This window comes from Alligator sinensis, unplaced genomic scaffold (assembly GCF_000455745.1).
Source record: "Alligator sinensis unplaced genomic scaffold, ASM45574v1 scaffold547_1, whole genome shotgun sequence".
NCBI classification, from domain to species: Eukaryota; Metazoa; Chordata; order Crocodylia; family Alligatoridae; genus Alligator; species Alligator sinensis.
The window spans coordinates 1-24,219 of record NW_005842217.1 but is presented as its reverse complement, the minus strand read 5'-3'; the positions used below and the strand labels follow the sequence as shown (position 1 = coordinate 24,219).

At 44.1% G+C, this 24,219-nt stretch overlaps 1 protein-coding gene across 1 annotated transcript in view; it reads left to right on the top strand.

The window, feature by feature from the left end:
- The window catches only part of CSMD2 (CUB and Sushi multiple domains 2), a 92,025-nt gene extending 70,277 nt beyond the window's left edge, over nucleotides 1–21,748 (top strand). Inside the window, exons 2-4 of the mRNA XM_025208059.1 lie at nucleotides 2,860–2,972; nucleotides 15,725–15,802; nucleotides 21,664–21,748. Of these exons, the coding sequence (XP_025063844.1) occupies nucleotides 2,870–2,972; nucleotides 15,725–15,802; nucleotides 21,664–21,725 (243 nt within the window). The 5' untranslated portion in view covers nucleotides 2,860–2,869 and the 3' untranslated portion in view covers nucleotides 21,726–21,748. The remainder of the gene's footprint in view (nucleotides 1–2,859; nucleotides 2,973–15,724; nucleotides 15,803–21,663) is intronic.
- The last annotated feature ends 2,471 nt before the right edge of the window (nucleotides 21,749–24,219 follow it).

The following is a 24,219-nucleotide window of genomic DNA, read 5'->3' as shown; positions in this document are numbered from 1 at the left end:
TTCATTGTAGGACATGCACAAGGCCAGATTCCCGTCACCTTGCATCTTTCATAGTATTTGACAGCAATCCCTACCATCACTTGCTGACAAACGGATGCCCCATATATATATATACACATATACATATACATATATATACATATGCATACACACACACACACATATACATACATACATATACATATATATACGTGCGCGCGCACTACAAAACACTATCATTCCAATTTATTTGCATTTTCCAATTACCCTGCACTCGTGTAAATAATGGCACAAGTTGAAATCAAGGCGTCCTGCCTGTTCATTTGTTTCAATAGATTGGTGGAATAATCATTAATTAGAATATATATGCCAATAGGTATCTAGCATTTATCTTTATGGTTAAAGTCTGCGCTGGAAGTCAGGAGAGAAATAATCAGGTGCCGAAATGTAAGCATTTGCATAAGTTGGTGGCTGATTTGGAAGTTGCCGGACCCAGGCATCAAAGGAGTATGTACATACAAATTAAATGTGCCGATGTCTGTTTTGTTAAAGGAGGGGGGATTGGGTTCTTATATAAGGCAGTTGGTTTACCTGGGATTTCCGGCATTACAAGATGAAAATTTGGCCCAGCATATGTTAAGATTATTTCTAAGAAGTTGGATCATGGATTCAGAATGCACAGTAATAAATATTGTAGCCTTTGGGGGTAAGATTATTATGTTTAAACCTGTGCTGTCATAGCAACCATCCATAGTAACTTTCTAAAAATTAGTTTTAGACATCCCTTGTTTGATCTGGGCTCAAAGAATATTATGTTTATGCCTATTTATGTAGAAAAGTTTTAAATTAAATTGGTTCAGCTGTCTTGGAGTTATCCAACGGTGGAAAAATGCCATACATGATTCATTTATATAACATCCCCCGTCTCAAAGGACTTTACAAAAATCAAATGAAAAATAATCAAGTGACTGGGAAAAATCGTCACAATTAGTGAGAGAGACACATTTTCTGCCACGGTTCATAATTATGCAGGATTGTGCCACACGTTTAAAGACTAAACATGGTTTAAAGGCTGTACTGTAGGTGGCAGAGATGCATTAGTTATGCAGCAAAATCATCTTGCTGCTTCATTAACAAAAGAGTAAGAATGTACTGATGTTTCCCCATCATTAATAAATACACAGTGTAGTGCTATCCTGACACCCTGCTGTTTGCTAGAAGAAAGGTTTGAGTTAACTTGGAGTGTTGAGTTGGTGAAGGACTTCTTGATGTTGGTTTGATTATCAGTTCTGTTGTTGGAAATGACTGGTTATAAAACTGGAGGCATCTCGGAGAACTAAATTGATTTACAGGATTCATTTCCCCTCATCCAGAGCAGAATTTGTTAGAATACAAATGGTTTTTAAATAAATGACATATTCTGTAATAAAATATTGTAAATGGGTTTGGTTAAGAGTAATTGGATTTCATAATAGCTCCTATTGTGGAAATGTTGTTTGCACTGCTGTAGTTAATGCTACTCGTGTATACCACAACTCAAGGGTGCATGCGACATATGTAGCTAGACACTTGTACCAGCCAGTAACTTTTGAAGTGTCTACTTAGCCAAAAGTTGTGTGTATGTGTGTAGTTGCATGCAATTTATTAAAGCAAACAGCATAACATTAAGAAAAAAGTTGGTGGGATGACTAGCAGGTGAGCCAAAATATTGTTAATGGGCTCTGGAGCATTTTGTCCCAACTTCGAGGCCTTGACCTTCTTTGCTGTGGCACGTAAATCATCACTTCTTGATACTGTTTGGTGGCCTCTTTCCCACTCTTCCCACCAGTTCCCCCCGACCTCCAATTTAAAATCAGCTTTCTTGCTAGCAGTCTCCACCGAATGGCTAGGAATTAAATGAACATAGAAATCAAACCAACCTTACCTGTCGGAGAAGCAGCTCAGCTCTTGGACATGATGGCTCTGTAACTTTCTCTGCAGCTCCTAAAATTTCAAATGTTCACATATTATAGAAACCTGGAAAGTCTGAGGTTATGAACAGGGCAATCCCAGCTTAGGATCCTGGCACTTTTGCTGGTCTGGTGATCTTCAGGGGGGTAGGGGGAGTTCTCTCCAGGGTCATTGTTTGCCAGCTTCAGGTCCTGACACCCAGAAGACGGTCTGCCTTCTTGAAACTGCTAAATTCTTGTGTGTCTTCTATGTTTTGTGCCATTAAAAGTAAGAGAGAAATGGAAAGAAGTCTAAATAAGAATGGAGCCCTTGTGGTAGAAAATGGACGGGGGAACATAAGATGTAAGGAAAGCATTGTTAATGGTCAGCTTGGAAAAAGCAATTCTGAAATATTAACAATCTTCCCCATTTATTTCAGACAGTAGCATTCGGAAATCAAGTCCGAAGCTGAAAGAGCAGGAGAGGGGAGCTGTGTTAGCTAATCAATGGGTGTCTCTGGGTTGGGATTTTGGAAGTGCTCTGCTTCTTTCCTGGCTGAGCTATTTGCTTTGAAAAGCATCCCCTACCCTCTGACTGCTGCCTGGTCCCTTGAAGCAGGCATGCTTTTTCCATCGGGTACCCCTTGTTGAATGCATGCGAACCAGTTTGGGGAGCTGCCCTTTCAGCAGTGCTTGATTTGGAAGGTGCTAGCATTGTGCAGCAAATACCGGACAGGCTTTCTAACCACACTTTCTTCAGAGTGGGGCATCATGCAGTGAGGGGATAATGGTCCCTGGGGATGATGGCTCTGCCTTACGTAATGGGACCCAAGTCCTGTCTTACCCATGGGTGGTGCTCAAAGAAAGCAACTTGAAGGCCAGTCTTCTGGTTAGTCGCAGAAGGTCATTTCCACCTGCACGCATTTGACTCTTGCTGATTGATTTCTTACAGGTTTACCGGAATGAATCTGCCTGCCCCGGTAATCAGCAGTAAAAACTGGCTGCGACTCCACTTCACATCAGATGGCAACCACAGGCAGAAGGGGTTCAGTGCACAATATCAAGGTAAATGCTCACTGAGCAGATTGCATCATTAATGGTTTTTAGCACCCTTTCCTTCAGCTGGAGGGAGGCACGCTTTAGGCCCAAAGCTACCCACAACAGGCAACTTTTGATCTGTCCCTTACCTAGGACATGTTAGCTTTGCCTTCCTAGCAGGCTGCCCAGTTTTGCCACACAGAGAGCCACCTTGGCAGCTTGCTGAGAGCATGAAAACTTGCACCTCTCTGGCAAATAAACCTGCATTTTAGATTTTTTTTTTTTTTAAAACAGAAGTGCATCTCCATTTGCTCCCTTTGCACTTCTCTCACCTAGACTTTATATTGACATCCCAGACAGGGGTGTATATCAGGATGGGTTTCCTAGGCTGCCACTGATAGTTGAGATGCTAGCCTCTCCCTTGAGTCCCCAGACTCAAATCCCTGCTCTACCCCAGAGGTTTCTGACAAGTCCCATAGTTTTGCTGTCTCATTTTCCCATCTGTAACTTGGGGATAGCAGCTCTGCCTTTTGTTGCAAGGGTTTTATGAGGACAAATACACTAATGGTTTTGTGCCGCACAGATGCCACAGTAATGGGGGCCATTTAAATAACTAAGATAAATGGAATGAGATCCACCACTGTAGCTCTAGCATAGCAGGATGCCCCCAGGCTGTGCAGTGAAAAGGCAGGATTAATAGTTAAGAATGTGATATTATTACATTTTGTTGTGGGGCGTTTGTACGGTTGCTAGCAACTGCGGTGCAGGAATATGCTGTGAAAATCAACGAGAGAAGTTAATGGGGAGAGCGGCAGGTCTTACTTACTTTTACACTGTCATTAGGCATAGGCACGTGGTTAGCAGGAAGCTTGCAGAGTTAAATCTGTACCGATCCCAAGGCAGTGGGGTTTTCCCATTCCTGCTAACTGCATTGCATGTTCTTCCACCGTTTATGAGAGATTCAAGTCAGACAGTCCTCAGGCTTGCCTGATATTCAGGACAAAGCTGTAGTGCTCAACTCTACCTGTTTACTTCTTAAAAGAGCGATCGTTTCTGAGTGGCAGACTTCCACCTGGCGACCTGGGCTTGACTGAAGCCCAGAGTATCTTTGCCATCACAGGAACATAATCCTGTTAGAACCAAAAGTCAGTTGAACATCTGTATTGAGGAAGCCGCTGGTTTACCTGTTAGCACGTGCTTAGCTGCCATTCAAGCCAAGCATTTTGTGCATGCTCAGGGTGCTCAAAGATGTCCTGATTCAGGGTTGGACTTAAGCATGTGCTTTCTGGAATTGGGGCCTTCGTTAATTAAAACTACCTCCTTTTTACAGATGGGAAACTGAGGCACAGAGAGATTAATGCCCTTACTCAAGGCCACAGAGGGGAAGTCAGAAGTAGAGGTAGGAATAGCATCCAGATCACTAGTCTTGTGATACAGCTATGAGAAAAGAAAAAAAAAAACAAAAAAAAATTTCTTTATTTGTCACCCTAGCAGCCACTCTGGTGGCCTTAACTCAGATGTTGCCTTGTGAATCAATTTTAGTTCTTCCTCCACAGAGTCACTGTGTTGCATATATATATTTTTTTGTTTCTAACATAGATGACTGCACACCACTGATGACTCTTGATATGACATTTTCCTTCTGCAGTCATGATTGCTGCTTTCTATTAAAACACCAGTCTGAATCATGCTTTTTTTTTTCTTCTTTCAAATAGAAAAATAAAGATTAATGTTATAATTTCCTCTGATTAGATAAATGTCGGGGCGAGGGGGGGGTCTAATCTGGCAAGCTCCTTGAAAAGTGTTTTGTGAGATATAATGAGCTGTGCTTTTGTGTGCAGGGTGCTTAAAGGATGAATTTATAAATGCTCTCAAAAGCACTGAGGCAGGACCTCAGTCTAGTGGGCAGAACAGAGTGGCCCATCTCTCCTGCATGTACCATGCTGTCTCTGTCTCTGAGTGTGTGTGCCACATGTAGCACATGGGAGCCACCGCCAATACTGATGGTGCTTGGTGAGCACCTGTTTTCCCGATCCGCTCAGCGCAGAGAGATTCTGCGAGCGACATTTCAATGAATTTGAAAAATGGGTGCATGGAGCACATGACAAAATTGCAGGCCAACTAAATATGCGCGGGGAGTCCCGAAAACATGGGAAGATCTCACGGACCAGGATTTTGTTCCAGATGCTAAATGAGCTTCCATGAAACATTCAGCTAGCCTTCCAAAGAAATGTGATCTAGCTTTCTTTATGCAGCTAGGCAACATCGCTCTGCATAATGCCTTGCTGTGTGTGTAGCCTGGTCTACACTGCGAAACAGGTGCAGGCATAGACAAAACAAGGCTTGCGTTAATCTGGCTGGTTTAGGAACTTGTAGCAGTGAAGCCACAGAGAGACTGACTTGAGCCACTCCACATGTGTCCGTGGCCTTGGGTGGGCATGCCCAGTCTATCCAACAGCCAACATGGCTTTGCTGGTGCAGATGCCCCAACCAGTTAGATTCATGCTAAGATGAGTATTGCACCTGCTGCAGTCATACCTCTGATAGCATCTTGGGCATAACCATGTGTTTGTACCATTGTAACGCTTACTGGTTTAGAAAGTATAGCTCGTCCTAGGATAAAGGTACGGATATCACTACCCAGCTATCACAGCTGCATAGGTTATACAAATATCTTGAGTTTCTAAACCAGCATAGTGATCATGGTGCAAAGTCGTGCGTGCATCAGTCCATAGCAAGCAACAGAGAGAGTGGGCGCATCTACGCATGATGCCACATCGCCGTAGCAATGCACTATGGTGACGTAGCGTCGGCAGGCCCAAACCGCGACACCGCAGCGACATCGCCGTCGCAATGCGCTCCCTCCTTATAGCATGTTGCTATGGCATGTAGCAGCTAAAAACGACTGTGCGCAGTGCGCATGGCACATTGTGGGCTGTTATTGTGCTGTCATTTAGTACTTCCGAAGGGAGTAGCCATTGAGCACTTGCTAATTTTCTTCATGGGTCAGATCTTTAAAATTAACGACAAAACTTATGAAACGTTGGGAAGTGCTAAATCCAAAAGGAAGTACTAAAGGATGGCGTGGTAACAAAGGTGCCATAGGGACACATGTAGACACACTCAGTGTCTAGCTACAAAACTAGAAAGAGGGAGAATTAAATAACATCCCCTTTAAATACTTGTAAATACCTAATAACAGCTAGTTTTCAAGTTCGCATCTTGTTCTCCCTGACTGTCTAGCTAGTTTAACCCATCTAGGTTTTGCAATGCACCCTCCGTCATTAGTATCGGAGCTTCATACAAATGATAAAATACATACAGGATCAGAGATCCTTCCAGGAGCTCTGTCCCGTCCTGTAATTTGGCGTCAACATCTACTGGCTCTTGCCCCTTTTTTTGCACTTTGCTCGGTGTCATGGAGCTCATTCAACATGCATCTTTGGTGGCGCAGATCGCAAACACGGTGAGATCCAAAGAGGCTAGTGACAGAAGCCCCTGGGAAGGGAATCTGAGGATTGCTATAGGTCTCTAGCCAGGTTTCAAAGCCATCGAGCACTTGCTAATTTTCTTCACGGGTCAGATCTTTAAAATTAACAACAAAACTTAAGAAATGTTGGGATTTCTTTATTGGCTGTGTGTGGTGGCTTTGCTAGGGTCATGAGAGCTGACCACCATGCTGCAACCTGTTTGTCATACCGGGCTGGAGACATTGCAGAGATCTTGCCCTTGCCCCTGTAATGGAGGAGGCTTGGTGGTCTGGGTTTTAGGGGAGCACTTTGGGGGGCTGGGTGAGAACAGGCTTCACTATAAATGATTCGTGGAAATAGCTCAGCAAGCAGGACACCTTTATGCCCTTTTCACCCAGCAGGCTAGGCCTAACAGCAGGCTGTTGAGGCTGGTCCCTATGGCATAATGATTCATTGTACTGAGCAAGCGTTGTCCCCAGAGTTTTGTTGCAAGTGTGGTTGATGGGGCTTGAGGAGAAAGAGTGAGGCTCTGAAAGAGCTGGAGGGAGGACAAGGTGCTACAGGTCACTGGGGGAGCCAGGTTTCAAAGCCAGAGGCTTGCTCATCCAGAAGCCGTGCTAGGGTTAACTTCAGGGGTCCTCTCAAGAGGGGGGAAACCAAAAAAGGTTGCTTCTTGGGAAGTCCCAAGGCAGGGCACGACACTCCCTAATTGTAGTCTGTAAAATCATTTTTCACAAAACCCTAAAATTGCCCATGCGGCCAGTCTGTTTTTCCAAGGGCACAAATGCCATTTATGAACATCCCCTGAGGCTGTATCTCACTTTGCTATGAGATGTCCTTCTCCTGTTCCATCTGGTTTAACTTGATACTTAGCTTTTGCCGAATGGGATGGGGGTTTTGTTTGCTCCAGTTCAGAAGGTTCTATCCATGCCCTAGAGTTGACATCTTTCTCTTTATGAATGTAGAAGCAAGATGGTGTGCATGTGTTGATATACGTATGGAGAATAAATTCTCCCCTCCCCTCGAAAGTCATCATGCGTTTCCCTTCTCCAGTACCTTTCAGTAGGAACAACCCCAAATATTTTACAAATATTAAATATTAGATCTTCCAACACCTGGGAGGAAAACAAAACGAAGCTTCAGAAAACTCAGCGGGGTGATGCTTGGGAGGTACTAGGCACTTACAGCTTTGAAAATTAGGCCACAAATGACTTGCCCAACATCAAGGGTGGATCAGGGATTACAACGCAGGCGTCCCAACTCATCATCCTCTGCTCAGTGCTGAATCGCTGAAAATGAACTAATGGAAAAGCTGCTGAATTTAAAATGATGCTAAGCAGATCTACATAATGATCTGGCTGATGTAGTTCATTTCTCCAGCATATACTGTATTACATGTATAGGACCCTAAAGTGCCTTTTATCTGATTGTGACCAACACATAATTGCATCCTATATCGATTTCCACCTCCTCCCCCTGCCCCATAAGAATATGAATGTGGGTCTGGTATCAGCCCTATCAGGCCATGGTACCGCTTTGAAAATGAGATAGGCTGTGTCCCTCACTAATGGGTAGATACATTCTTCTGCAAACAGTGCACCAGATCAGGGATGTTTTGGGGATGGTCACTGATTTTTCAGATGCGTTCATCAGCATCGTGGATAACTGGGTTAGGCTGTTAAGGGGATACTACATATATTGTATTGGTTTGTCAAGCCCACTCTGGACAGGCAACACTCTCAGTGGGGGGAAAAACCAACAAAAAAAGCAATTCTAATCACAGCAACTGCGGCTGTTAAATCCTGAAGGAAAATTAGTTATTGTATGAGCCATTCGAGGATGCAGGACCCCATTGTGCTTGACACTGTGCAAACACGTCGCCCCTGTCCCGATCAGCTTGCAATCTAAGTAGACACAACAGAAAAAGGTGTCACCTCTTTGTGTCTTGGAAAAAAAGATATCCCCTCACTCCCCCAACTTTTCCCCTCACCAAAAATATCTTCCAGTATGTAATATCACATAATTATGAAATCGTGACTCAAGCAGTCACAAAATGGAGCATCAGTATGCTCAGTAACTGCAGGAACGGGGGAGTCAGGGACGATATGGGCGCTAGGCATGCATTTCTGCAGAAGAATACCTTTTTTTTTATTCATTCAGTGTTTTCTCCCCTTAAATTCTCATTTTAATCAACATGGAGTGGTTTAAAAAAAAAAAACCCACATCTGATTGTTTTGCTGCTAAAACTTGGGAATGTCACCTTTCAATTTGCCTAGACATTGAGTATTGTAGCAGATCTAGCGGATGTGTTTGTACAGCAAAATCCGCCAGAAAACACTTTTGTTTGGCCAATGGGTTTGATGTAATCCTTTTGTGGTACTGCGCCACATTCAGATCTTGAAGGATATGAGGCTTGGCACAAGATGGGCTTGTGTTTTGTGTGGAGGAGCAGTCAAATTTGCTTTTGTTTCATGTTATCTTTGAAAAAAAAAAAAAGAGGAAGAAGGAGGGATCCTTATCTTTTTTGAATTATCTTCCCTTAAATTGGTGCCTTTGTTAGTGGTAAACTTTACATCTCTGCAGAAATCGCTTGTGAAACTTGACTTACATAATTCTGTCTCCACATAATGAGCAAAATAAAGGATTAGCTGGAAAGAATATAGTAATCTTTTTTTTTTTCCAGTTTATTATCACTGAAAGAGGCAGAATGCAATTAGAATAATATAGGGCACAGGATTCATAAGACACAGCACATGACCCACCAGCTAGGACATGGGAACAGCTTTAGAGGTGTTGCCATAGAGTCTGCCCCTCCAGTGAGGCATTTAGGCTTACATTTTCAACAGCATGGATGATTTTTCTGTATATAGAGCCCTAATTCAGGACAGCACTTAAAGATATCCTTGCCTTAAAGAATGTGCTGACTCTTATTCACTTTAATGGGATTTAAGCATATACAAAATGCTTTCCTAAACTGGACCTGAGTACCCAACATGAGACATCTAAGTGCCTGATGTGATAAGCTTGTGAACATCTATGGGGTCTACGGACTCGAGCTGTAGTGATGGGTATTGAGCTGCACTTGTTTGGCTCATTAATAGTGAAAACTGTTGATAATCCGTAGTATCTAGTATATTGGATACAAAGTTGTTTTCAACTGTTTATCCCACTGATGTCAGTAGGGTGGGAAATGAAAGCGTTTAGGGGATGTCTGCTCTACACAGGGCCATACAAAGATATCCAGGATGGCTGTACGTAAGACAGCATGGGTACCAGAAGCAGTGTAACCACGCCAGTGCAAGTACTCCCTTCTGGGCTGCTTAACTCTGCTGGGAAGCAGAGTATATTAGCTCAGGCAGAATTGCATGCTGACATGGCTACTACTACCTGTGCTAACCATATTGCACAGCCTCTAGCAGGGTGGGCATGCCCTTACGGGGTCATAGGATCATTGGAAAGTAGGACTGGAAGGGAGCTCATGAGGTCAGGTAATCTAGCCCCCTGCTCAGGTAGCATCATCTTGGTTAGAAGCATAGAAACTGAACTGTTGCAAGTAAAGCAGAAAAAAAAAACAACAGAAAAAGAATATTTTCAATCCCTCAATCAATTCCGCATGAATATATGACTGCAAAGAGAGTCATTTTTATGTATACATAGTATAAAGCCGTTCAGAGAGTAGAACCAGAAGTTGATTTTTTATATAGCTTCTTTTGTACTTAAGGTTCCCCAAAGCACTTTATAAAGCAATGAGTTAGGTACTTCAAAGTCAGGAGCCATTAGACATCCCATAATAGCTCAAATGTAGCTTTAGACACTTGGAGATGACTATATTTTATTGACTGAATGTTGGCTGGGACTATGGGGTTATCCCTGGCTTGCTTGGGAAGTGCCAGAGGATCGTTAACTTGCGCCTACAGAGTCAGCACGGGCAGGCAGAATGGGACCTCGTTTCAGTGTCTCATCCAGATGACAGCGCTGCTAGCAGTGCATCAGCCCCTTAAAACCGTGCTGCAGCATCAGCATGTGGTCTGAGCTTCCCCGGTGCTGCGGTACTCCTGACATACGCCTGTGCAGAAAAATCAGTTGCCGTAGAAATTAGAAAGGACTCCCTTGTAATACGTATAAAAGAGTTCCTATTGAAGCTGCAGGACACAGAAGTCTTCACTAGAAAAATGTAACTCGTACCAAAACGTCTGCATGCTAAATCAGCAAAGCACCATCTAGGTCTGTCTAGGCCATCAGTGCTGTTTTTTGAAACAACCTGGCGCACTCATTGCCACTACCTGGAGCAACAAGAGCTACCCTGGTAAAAACGCACTAAAACTACGTCTACACTGGGAGCTTTTGTTAGCTTAGCTAAACTGGGCAAGGATGGGACCTTTTGGCATGCCAGGCCGACAGAAGTCTCAAGTGCAGATGTTTCAGACAGCCCCTGTAATCTCTGTCTAGTTCTCCAGCTTCAAGGCTAAGATGATACCCCAAAGGGGTAGTGATACCCCAAAGGGTTGCCTACATCCTGGCTTGCATTAAAGCATCGTGGAAGGGACTGCCGACTCATGCTGTCATCTTGGCATGTTTTATATAGAGGCACGTCCCACCCACGAGTTGCTTTTCTAGATTAAAGTGCACTCCTGCACCTCACAAAGGTCCTGATATAGGATCCAGCTTATGGCTGTAATGCAAGGGGCACCAAGGTCCTGATATAGGATCCAGCTTATGGCTGGAATGCAAGGGGCTCAGGGAAATTATTTGTCTAGAAATCTTGATGCGGCACAGGACTGATTTCTTCACTCTGAAGCAGTTCAGTTTAAATGAATCTACATTTCTGATGAGAATGATGTGCAAGTTGTTTGGTACTGCCAGCTTTTGTAGAACGATGGTAAATCTGGATCTGTAAAGAGGTACCTTATAAGTGGGTTATTATCAATTCCTGTAGGTAACAAATGCCTTCAAATTGCTAAGCTTATTTCTTAGTCATTTATGAAGGTATCGCTACTAGGCACTTTGCAGTGTTTACCTGTACTGTATGCTCAAGGTACAGTTTTTGAAGATATTCTTTGCTCCCTCCCAGTGGATTAACATCCTTATGGCCTTCTTCTATAGGGGAAAAACTGTACTTGGCAAACCCAGACCCAAACTGAACATGACTTCAGTCACTTCTGTATCAGAACTAAATTTGCTCTCAGTCTTCAAGACTATTTGACTTTTCTCTAGCTCACGTCAGGTTATCTCTTGCTCCTTCTATGTTTCCATGTGTAGTTAAAATTGAGCAAACCTTTTCCACAGGACAGTTGTCCCACCAAAAATGGGATTTTTTTTAAACTATTTTTTTAATGAAGGCTTTATAAATGAAGCCATCTTTGTTTGTTTCTAACTGAAAAAATGTAATTTAAAAAGTAAAAGAACTCGACATATCCAATTGTCATTGTCCATTTCTCCTTTTTTCCCCATTTTTTGGTATTTTCTTTCTTTTTAGCTCATAACATCAAGTGTATGGTTTTCAGTCACACTTTTTTTAGTTTTTTTATTTTTCCCTTTTTCCTGTCACTTTTTTCCAAGCTCATTGAATTTTGTAAAACCTCCCCAGTGACAAAAGGATAAATGAACCGTGCTTCTTTTTGTTACTGGATCTGTTCCAAAGTTAAGGATGTTTTTTGGAGAGTGACCAAGAAGCAGAATTAGTTTAATCTGTTCTTTTACCATCTCAAATGAAACCATTTCATTTGAACTTTTTTCATGGGATATGGAAGGGCGGGAAAGGAAGAAAGAAAAGTTCTTTCAGCCAGCTCTATATCTGGCTGAGCCAGAAATAGCGTCTTGGTTTCCCAAAACGTGTAGGCTTTTGCAGCCAAAGGTCAGCATTTCAGTTTCCTGATGCAGCATATTTGCTGCTAAATAATGCCTCTGGAGACAGCAGGTTGCATATATCTGCAGATCATTATACTATGCCTCTAGATGAATGTGTTGCCAGCTGAAGGCATTCAGAGACCTTCATATTCTCTACTAGCTGGTGTTTAAACAAGATGTGTGCCTTAGGTTTGCCTTTGAAATGAGCATACTGTTAATTATTCCATTAAAAAAATAGATTAATGGCAGTAATGCTCAAGGAAAGACATGAGCTGAGCTGCCTAATCCCATAGTTATATATACCTTTTAATGAGTATGGACCTTAGTTTGAAGTTTTTTAACTCCTGTATTTATAAATAAGACAAAACGGTGTAGCCACTCGACAAAGCAGAAAGTTGCAAATAAACATTTAGAGTAAAGAAAATGTTAGTTTGGTTAAGCTTCAAGGAATAATATTTGGCATCTCCTTATCTGGACCTCCTGCAAACAGATGCTTTTAACAGATTTTTTTTCCCTTTTAACTGAAAGGGTATGATTAAAAAGAAAAGGGGGGAAAAAATCCCCCCTATTAATTAAATTGATGATTTTTCTTGACAAGTTTGTCTTAGAAATGTGCTAATTTAGCGATGAAAGCATGACATGATAAAGTACAGAAAGGGACTGTTTGAAGTGGAGGATGGACTGGCTTGCTTGGGAGATTAAAAATAAACTGTGGGGGAAAGGCTCATCTGAAGCAGTTATGGGAACGCTGGCTTTCCTAGCGGAGCTGCTCTTTAACCTTCGAAATGCTATGATGGCTGCCCCCAAACACCAGGAGCGTAACCAGGGGGTGACGGGGGCCAAGTGAGGTACCAGACCTGGGCACTGACTTAGAAGGGGAGTAATAATGGCAGTAATATTGCCCCAACTACTGCCACTGCCCAGAGCATAAAAAGTTCTTGGGACACCTCGGCCAAACACTGCACAAATTCAGAAGCAGAGGTGATGATCAGTTCGGCTGCAGGACAGCCAGAGTCCCTAGGGTATACCTACATGTGAGTGGATGGAGGGAAGCACATGTGTCTTCATTGATGTTGGAGTAATTAATATGAGCGCATTTGGGGAAAAGCAGGCACTTGGCCTACTTCCATGCAGACTTTCATATGCCCTTTGCTCTCTTCTTTCCTGCCCCCGCCCACCCTTTCCTATTTATGCCCCTTTAATGTGCAAATTAAAATGGCAAAAGTTCAACTATGCTTATTTAGTCTATGCCTACACTTAAAAGGCATAGCTACATTAGCAAAAGTCTTAGTATAGGTTTCAGGGGTGGGCAATTATTTTGGGCAGAGGGCCGCGTACTGAGTTTTGGCAAGCCATCAAGGGCCGTATAGCAGGTAGCCCAGGGCAGATAAATATTAATTTTCTAAATTTTGAAGGGGCCCCGCAGGCTGGATAGAAGGGCCTGGTGGGCTGCATCCGGCCCCCGGGCTGCATTTTGCCCACCCCTGGGTTAGATGCTGGTCAGAAGAGCATCCCTGAAATAGCATGGCAGAATCCAAACCAAGTGTTAGTCTTCCTATGATGTACCCGATACAAGGAAATCTAGGATGATGGCAGATTCCCATTGAATGGGCTGGAAGCTAGAATATCTCCCATTCCCCTCTGCCCGTGGATCTTTGGACCGCTGTGTTAAAAGACTTCAGTATTTTTATATAAAGCCTAGTCAAGTGGAGAGAACTCATTTGCCTGTAGCTATTATTAGGATGTCTTGTAGGCCTGTTTTGCTGTATTCTGTGCACATAATCTGTTTTAATAGTGCAGCCCCTCTTTTCATTGCTGAATGCATTGCAAAAAGGCCCTCTTTCCAAATGTATGGATGTATTGTTCATAAATATTTTCTGGATGGTTTTGTGTGAATCATTTTCAGGCTATGGACTGCTTGGTTTGAGTATAGTCCTCCTGATGAAGCAGAGTGTTTGTGTAAAATGCCTCCATTTAACAATTATACCAGCAACGTAATGAATGAAACTTGATTCAGGGTCTGGCTCAGATCCCCAAACTGTCTCAGTATTTCCCTCTAGCCTGCTGCTTGCAAAACATACTTATGGTCCCCAAAAAGGCACTGTCGAGTTATTCACTGTTGGCTATTTATACTGTGCATATGTTGTTGCCGCAGGCTGTGGTCCTTAAAGGTATTTGTGTCTAGCTCCCATTGAAACAAATGAGGATTAAGTACCTATCTGGCCTCAAGTCATTTGGTGCTGATTTTGATCCATTACTGGATGGTTGAAGCTAATTAAACATGAGACTAATGAGTAGCCAATACGTCATACCTTTAGTGGGAATTCTGGGGTTGGTAAACTTTTTTTTCCCCCCTCTTCCTTTATGGGAACACCTAAAAGATTCCCGTTCAGGAGGGAGGAGCTATGCAGACATGTAAAAGAGATGCTGACTGGTGCAAGTTATAAGTAATAAAGTCAGTAGTGAGAAACTGAACTCGAGGCTCCTATTTGTGATTGTCATGCATATTGGACACAGCTTCTATAAATCACATTTTCGTTTCACTGAAATACACTTTATGAGAGCGGAAGCACTTTGCAATGCCCCTATTTTCTTTAGACGTGGCAGGGAGGCCCTAGCTGGGACCACGAACCTGAAATCTCAGGGTCTAAGCCAGTGGTTCTCAACCCGTTTGCTATGGGGGGCATACTTGCAGCTCTCAATATACTATATGGGCTGCACCCACATAACTTACTTCCATTTAACAGGATGATACATGGGCCGCTGTAGTGTGTTGATCGGGTTGCGTGTGGCCTGCAGGCCATGGGCTGAAAACCACTGGTCTCAGCCATTGAGCCTTTACTTTTTGAACTATAGGGCCAAGTGCCTGAACAGCCAGGCACTAGCAAACTTATAAATCCAGTAGCCTAATAGGGTGGGGCAAGTGGGGCACCAACCCCAGGCGCTGGCTAGGAGAGGGCACCAGAATCCTCCCCCCGGGAGTCTTTACCATGGCTGGGGCAGCCCTGTATTGCCCCGGCCTGGCCATAAGAGTAACACAGCCACCCTGCACCCAGTAGCATATGGTGCGTGTGGGGAACAAACAGAGATGCCAGGGGTAGCTCTCAGGGAGGCCCATGCCATGGGGCTGCTGTGCCAGCCTCTGCACAGGGAAGGCAGCCGGGGCTACAGCAGCAGCGGAGGCAGTGGCAGTAACCGCTGTGTCCCATGTGCAGAGAGCATGGGTGGGTAAGACTTCCCTTCCCCACCCTTGGCTCCCTCTAGGCATTGATGCCCCCCAGCCCCGGGCATTGAATAAGCTTGTGACACCTATTCATCTCTATATTTGTTGAGTGTAGCTGGGAGTCAAAAGGCCACACCGTGTAAGCATGGGAGATATAAAATTGGTGCATCAAAGTCTGTAGCAAAGCCCTCACGACTCTGTGTAACCGTCTTCCTGTTCTGTTTCAAATCTTTCTCCAGTCAAGAAGCAAATTGAGCTGAAGTCCCGAGGAGTGAAGCTAATGCCCAGCAAAGACAATAACCAGAAGACATCAGTGTGTAAGTTTCCCCGCTCTTACCGCCGCGCCTTTTGTAAGATGATCTCTGTGAACATCTCATCCGACTTCTCAATAATCTCTAAAACTTGGTCACTCTTGAAAGTTGTAATGCTGATTCTCCCTCCCCCTCCCTCCACATTACTGCATCACCTTCTTCCAGTGCTCTATTCACAAACATATACTAACTCTTTAAACTGGGAATGCAGGGGAACTGGTGTGCCTGTACAATATATACTGTATGCCTGTTTCTGCGGCTAAATGCCAAGCAAGCTGAGGGTTCTTTACTTCTGTGGTTTCTTCTACTCTGGAAAGCATCAAAATGCAAATAGTTTTGAATACCATATGCATTTCTCGAGTATAAAAGTAGCAAGCGCTGGAGCTGCAATAAGGAAATTATAGACATACAGTTAAACGAAGAAGTAACGACAACTCCAGTGATAATAGCATCTTTGCTCTCTCTTTTGCAAGTACCTTGACATAATCATGCCTCCCTGCAGAAAAATCATGCCACCTTACCGCGAAAAGACCAGTCACTGAAATGCGGGCTTTAACCGCGTTCCTATCAGCTACTTGTGTAAAACATACATAATGGATTAAATCTATTAGAGAGCTGTTTAGACTGTTGTTTTGTTCCCGATATATTTTCCTACCAGCTTTGCATTAGGTTTTTGTGGGATTCAAAAGTAAGGTTCTTAGTTGTTGCTTTGCTCAGTCACACAATTCTGTAAAGATGCCTGGGTTCTTCTCTTAAGATGAAATAGGAAAGGTTTGGGTAGGAGTAGGTAGGACAAAATGACAAATGAGCCAAAGTCACTCGTTGCCTGCCTGAAACGAAATTCCACTCCCTGGCTCACTTCTGGCTGTAGCATGGGAGTCTTGATTGATGCTCGCTGGTGGCTGAGGAAGGCCTGACGTAGGCTAGGAAGTGAGCAGCAGAGTGTAAACTGCCCAAGGATTCCCACCGAGAAAATTGGCTGGGGTATGGCCAAAGAAATCAAGCAGGGGCATAAGATGCGGGGAAATCCAAGTACTCAAGATATTGCTGGTCCTGTGAAATGTTCTACTCCAGCATAATTAAACTGATCCAGTAAAGCTATGCTCAGTTCGAGTCCATTTACAGATGGCTAAAGTAAGTTGGGAGGCACCTTGCTATTTATGCAGATGCTGGAACGCTTCGAGATGGGAAGATCAAGGATACTCCTGGGCCCAGGGGATGCTTTTGTTCTGGACATCTCAGGCAGGAGAGAATATGTATCGAGTCAAAAGGCCTTGGCTTATGTTGAATAATAATTTGCTCACGTCCAGCTATTCGAAGGAATGAACCAGTTTTCCTAACAGGAGGGTGTGAGGGCTTCTCTTTCACATGCCGGGACACTAAGTTCCTCCCTCTCTTTGACTCTTCCAGTTGGCCGTGAATGTTAAAAGTTGGGAGAGACAGTAGAATAAAGTAATGAAATTGCAATGCTTACAGAGGCAGGCTAAAAAACGTGGACGTGCTTATGGCTTTCAGTTCAGACCTGGTTTCTAGGTGATAAAATAAGCCCACCATTGGTCTGGAAGCAGATCCCCTCAGAAGAAATGCTAAGAATTGTGTGGGGCCTGGGTTGCAGGTTTCTAATCCTGCTCTTCGGCACATCTGTTCAGACCTGAAGCACCTTATTGGAAAGGTGGGAAGGAAGGTTGTGCTGCCTTGGCTGGGCTGTCCCTATCTGGTGGATAAAAGATGACTAACTCCAGGTTAGTCCAGGTCCAGTATCTTATTTAGTGCAAACCTTGTCATCATATTTTAGAAATCTGGCCCAGGAAGCTGTGAGAGGCAGCATAGCTTGCAAACTCTTGAACTGCAATGGACTGGGGAGAGGGAACTATAATACACATTTCCTTTCCGTCACCAGCCAGGTCCTCCCCAAACCATCGTGTTTTCAATGTAAACTTGCTCTTGACTGTGCCTCCTTCATGGACTCAAACCTACCACTTCCATGCATGGCTGATGCCATCACACTTGCATCAATCTCTCAACAGCAGAAATGCACCATAAGAAGAAGGGGTACTACAGGAAAAGTGGTTCATCTTCAGGGAACGTCTCCCAAAACTTTATAGCGCCCCTGCTTTGCTTTTCAGCTTGTGTGGCTCACCATGACCCGGAAGTATACTCGTGTGTCTACAAACACACATGTATTAGGGGCCACAGCACAGTTGAGAAGGGGTGAGTAAGGCATCGCAAGACCGGTGTTGCGGGCTGGTACCGTTCCGTTTGACCTGTGCATTAGGTGTCTCTAGTCATTTCTCTTAGTCCTACACGATGAGTCTTCCCCAAAGACTTTCTCCCTGGTAACATTTTTATGGACTTTGCACCTGTCCAAAAAATTCTTCCTTATTGAACCAAGGAATATGGCAACTTACAGCTACATATTTAGTATCCTGCAGGTTTTTTATAGAATTGTTGCTTTGTTGAACTGTAGCCATGGGAGGCTGCCAGGTTCCAACTGGCGAGATTAAAGCCTGCATGTTTTGTATGGAGGCAAACTGTATTTTGTGTCCTTAAACAAGTCTTTGTGTTTGCGTGTTGGGGGGGAACCATGGAAAATAATTATCTGGGGGGTGGGGAGGCTGGTGTAAAATTTCTCATATGAAATTGTGGTCAGGCATTTTTAATTTGAAATTTAAATCAGCTGCTGCGTATTGCTCACCTTCCCTAAAATTAATTGGACATCTTGCTTAACATTTGTTTTTAAAGGACTTGCTTTTTGGAGAATAAGCTGTAAGAAATGTAGTTTAAAGCTGGGACTGCACTTAGGGGATTATGTTTTAGGAGTAGCTTTTCATTTGTGGATATTAATTGAGAGCGACTGTCAACATTTTCAGTGTTCCTGAAACTAGAGAGTTAGCTTGGATATTGTATGCAATATTTGTATTTTTTCCCCCAACTACTTAATGCAGTATGGAATGTAGAACCCCTTTTTCCCCCACCTGCCTGCAATGCAAAACTATTCTCTGGTCTCTGAATAGGATGTACCTGATCTGTTGCTGTTGAATCTTATTGAAAAGAGTTGAAGAATTGGCTTAGAAATGCATCAAGCACCCAACTAAAGGAATTACAGGGGTGCTGAAAGGTTGCAGTTCCTGGTGAGCTCGGTGTGAGTTGCAGGGTCTTCAGCACCTGTGCAATCCATCCAAGATGGAGACGGACGGCTGAATTTGGAAGTCTGGGTTCCCATTGTGCTGCGCTTCTTACAATCGTTTTACAAAGGTAGTGCAGAAGGTGCTAAGTAGTGGAGAACCAGGCTTTGGATTACTAGCATCAGACGCATGGTTTTGAACATGCAGGGCAGAGGAGGGAATGCTTCAGATGAGTCACTTCTTCGCTCACAAAGCTTCTCAGCAGGACCGAGGTCCTGGAAGCACTTTTAATTAGGAGCTGGGTATTGGATGAGACATTTGGATTAGCGTTCCTGCTTTGACCCAGAGGCCTCCAAGGTTTTACGATTGTCAGCTATATATGATTTAGCACTTAAGAGAGGCTCCTTGCATCAGATGAGACTTAAGATTTCAGGCTCCGCTTTGATATTGGTGGCAAAACCCACCCAAGCAATGAAGTCTCCACTCTGAGAACAGGGGAGAGGATAGGATCTTACTTCCCTCTTCCCTGTTTTTAGTGCTCTTGTTTTTAAATCCATCTCTTCTACATGCTACAATCTGGCAGCTCAGCAAATACCTTCTCTTGACATGTATGTATGAATATGTATGAGCACAGAGCCCCTGGAGTCCAGATGGGAATGAGAAGAGTGTCTCAGAAGAGCTGAAAGTTCCCACCACTTTGGAAGTGCTCGCCTCTAATACCAGGTCCACGTGCCCCAGACCTACAAATCGACTCGTGCTTGTAGGATTTCAAGCATGTGAGTACGTTCATGTTTGCTGCACTCTTTAAGTCCCTGGAACCTGCTTATACACTTAAAGTTTCTTGGTGTGGTGAAGCACTTGCCTGCCTTGGGATCACGGCCAACATTACTTTTGTTAGGGTACAGCATGTGGCCAGTCAATTGTCCCTTGATACTTTAGGAATAAATTCTGCATCCTGTAAACCTCACAGAGGCTTGCATGGGAATAACTGGAGACAAAGTCAGCCTCTTAGAGATCATAAAGCCTAATTTAATCTCTTAGAACAAATGGTGGCTGAAATCTTATTTTTAACTAAAGGAGACTGTTTCAACTCCTGCCTTCGTTCCTCACACTGAGAAACTTTGATTTTTTTTTTGTACTTCTCTTTTAGATGCTTCTCTTTTATATGGGAATAACTGGAGACAAAGTCAGCCTCTTAGAGATCATAAAGCCTAATTTAATCTCTTAGAACAAATGGTGGCTGAAATCTTATTTTTAACTAAAGGAGACTGTTTCAACTCCTGCCTTCGTTCCTCACACTGAGAAACTTTGATTTTTTTTTTTGTACTTCTCTTTTAGATGCTCCTCTTTTATCTTGTAGCTCATATTAAACAATCCTAAATTCAATAAAATGTTGCCCCCAGGGGACCCGTCAAAGAAATTCCTTTATTAACGTGGGAAAAAAACGTGGAGGATCATCCTTTTTTAGCTATTCTTTCAGTAGACAAAGTAAATTACCTTGGCAAATAAAGCAATCACAATTGGATGCTCCTGAATAGGGGGTGGCAAGACATTGGAGTTGAGAAAAGAGGAGGAGAAAGGGCAGGGGGAAGCCATCCCTTTGGGGGAAACTCTTCAATCTGTAATTTATAAAGTCAACAGTTCATTAGGATCTTAATTCTTATTGTTTCCCCTGTAAGCTTGAGGAGCTCATTTTGGGATGCTGGAGCCCTGGGCTGAGAACAGTCAAATCTCTTGTAAGATGAAAGCAGATCTGCCAGCAGATTCTCAGCGTGACAAATGCAGTTTGTAGTCTTGTGTGCAGTTAAGCTGAAGTATTCGTTTCTTTTAAAAAATAATTAACAGGAGAGGGAAGGCTTGTGCTTTTCATAGCCAGCCCCAATACTTTTGGCTGAACCATCCAATGCACCTTCCCTCTTCTGCACTGCAGTATCCCAGGTACCAAAGCACCTAGGTGCCTTTCTCTCCTGTCTTCCCCCTTTTATCCACCTTCTTGCTATCAGGATCCATCCTTACTGTGTGCAGACAGGTAGTTAGCAATTTTAGTTTGAAGTCAGGCAGAAGGCCGGACAGAGATGCACCTTAAAGGCTGGCTACATCAGAGATACATGAGATGCTGGTGACAGCATGTGATGAAGTGAGCTGTTGCTCACAAATCTTATGCACCTCTGATGTCACTGATCTATAAGGTGCATTTGTACCCTGCCTTCTGCCTTGACCATGCGGATGTTAATAATACATGAGCTTACTGCTACCAGTGTTGACGAGCATGATGGTTAACTGACCGCTGGTCCTCTAGCCTCTTCGGGCTTTACCTGTTTCCATTTGTCCTGCTTCCTTATGTGACTGTAGGTTTCGGATGCACCGTCCTTCAATTTAGGGCTCGGAAAACTTAGCGGAATTGGATTTGAAATAATCTTGGGATCACTGATTCTGGAGGATACCCAGATCTTATAATAGTCTCTTGACAACAAGGGAAGGAAAGCAACAGGGTAAAACAGGATCCTTTTTTCCACGCTGCAGTTGACTCTACCGAGAAACTGGAAGGCCTTATCAGTGCTTAAATGCTAACCCATCCCACATAGAAGTTACAATGCGTGGGTCATGTTGTACAAATCAATGATCTTTTTGCTCAGGAATGAAATGTAGAAATGAAGGGAGAGGCCTCCGAGTTTAACCCCTTGAACGCTAGTGAAATGCAGTATGCCAATAAAGTTGACACGGCCTTCCTTTCTTTTATAGACCGGTTGTCGGCAACCTTTTCAGACTGTGGACCAGAACAACCGAGCTTGGGTCAGAGGTAGGCAGGCAGACGCTAGGACCTGGCCACCACTGCCGCTTCTCACCTCCGTGGCACGGGGGAAGTGCTTGCTGGTGCCGTCCCCCCCAACCCTTGCAGCAGTGTTGGGGAAAGTGCCCACCACTGAACTTTGCTGAAGCCTCACATCTGCAGGCTGGGTCTGGCCTGTTGGCCTCAGGTTGCCGAGCTCTGTTTGAGACCATTTCTTTATTTTTTTTTCCTGTAAGACATTTGTTAAGATGAATGAACATTGGGCCCGACAGACTTTCTTTGGAGTAGGCCATTCATATATCATCCAAGTGCAGAGAGGTGGAGCTTGCTTCAGAAACCCCAAAGAACGAATGACTTAACCCTACCAATGACCTGTCTTTTCCCAGAAGCGATGCACTTCTTTCAGCCTGGACATCATAACCTCGGACAACACTGACCGGCTAGATGTGGTGGACGATGCCATTCATAGAAATGCCTCCCCCATCTTTAAAAAGATAACATCCTATATTATAGTTCATGTACCAGGCAAATACTTGTTGCTTCCAGCAAAACTAACTCCTTTCTTCAAATGAGCCTCCATTATACCTGGATTTGGGAAGGATTTTTATCCTGAACTTTGTCTCCGCTATGGCCATGCCCATTCAGCATCAAATTGTTGGAGCCCCATGTCCACACGGCCAATTCCAAGTGATTTTTTCCAGTAATCGGTGTAACACTGTCACGGTGCACTGAACCTGGGGAGATCAGCAGCAGAGGAATGTGCATCCTTTAGCTGAGCATGATCTATTTAGTGGCCTGGTCATAAGTAGCACTTAAGCTGTTTTAAGGGAAAAAGAGCCTATCCAAACAGATTGCCTCCTGGGCTAATACATCAGCTTGCATCTTAGTATCAGGTCTTTATCATTCCTCTGATTTTATAGGTTGGTACCTAATATATTTGGATGCTTCCAGTCCTCAGATAAGCGGTCAGAGCTGTGCCAAATGGAAGCACCAACGCTCTTCTCCTTCGAAATCTTCTTAAGAACGTGAAACTCGGATCAAATTCCCAGAAAGAGCCACTGAGGCTGGCAGACTCCAGGCCTTCTCTGTGACTTCATATCATAGCTATGCTAGTTTTTGAGGCTCACTTGATTATTGTTTGAATCCTGGTAAAAAGTGGAGTCTTCCCCTGGAGTTTTGCTTTGAGCATCCATTTGTCAGAGCGTGAAATTTGGGGGTGGGGGAGAGGACAGGGGAGAGAGTGCAAATGGTCACGTTTCAAACTGAAAGAACTATTCACTAGTTTGCTATAAAGCAATACCACCAAGTATTGTATAGCTCTGGCACTGAAGGGAGGCGCCCATTCATGGAACTGGGTATTTTTGTAACGGCTGACTCAATAATGAGAGTCATGGTGTCAAATATGATCTGAACAGTGCGCTCTTCTGCTCAAAGGAGGACCTGAAGTCTTCCTGTCCAGCTTCTCCATGCTTTCCGACTCCCCGAGTGAAATGGAAGATGGCAGCGATGTTTTGTTAGAAAAATGCAGCCATTGGAAAATGAAGTGCATGCCACATTAATGGCTCCGTTTCTTTTTGTGCTTGTCTTCCTGCCTGCCCAGGCGGGGTCCTCAGCCTGTGTCTCCAAATTCATCTGAGGTGCTGAGGATGTTACGGTATGCCCGTAAGGTGGGGAAAAGCCAGATTCCTCCTAAAGCCCTGTCTCCCACCTTGCCGAGACTTGTCCGGGGGACACAACAGCCCCCAAACCTCCTTGCAGGGTATAGAGAGCAGTGTTGCTCTTGCTGCTCTTTGAAGGCGGTGTTGTGGGGGTAGCCTGTGCAGTTTCGAGGACGTGTCTGGATGCTGATGGCAATGGAGGTGCTGCTGGCTTTCAGTGCAGATGAGGGCAGTAGTTTAATGGAAGCGACTGGTACATCGGGGCAGCAGGTAAAACATTTTTTCTAGAGCAGAAGTAGCAAAGGGCATCAACTGGTTCAGATGGAGAGGGGGAAGCCAGAGAGTGGCGACCGGTGTTACTCTTTTCATGTCTCTCATTTCAACTATGATACTTGGATATTACGGTGATGGGCTGCCGATAGCGCCAGTCCTCAAGGGCTTGACCGGACGGGGCAGCTGCTTTCATACTAGTATTATTAAGGCTTCTAGCATTTCTTGGCAGCAGCGACTTTTAGGCATTGGGATCAATGCCATTCACTAAGAGGAGCAGATCAATCCTTCCATCCATGTGAGCACACCAATGTCTCGGGCGCTTGGCTGTTGTAGCACCTACCAGCCAAAGCGGGTTTTAGTTGTGCAGTGAATAATTGCTATATTGAGCTGCTTTGCACTTAGCATGCTCAATGCTGCGCAGTCCCTCTTCCCATAGCCGGTGTGCGTGCGCGTCTTTTCCCCATATTAATATTCACACCCACCCACCCCTCTTGTAGCATGCTCCGCGCTGCTCCGCTCTGAAGACGGGGAGCACATGTGTTGCGGGAAGGACGCGCTCCCCGTCATCGCACCCTC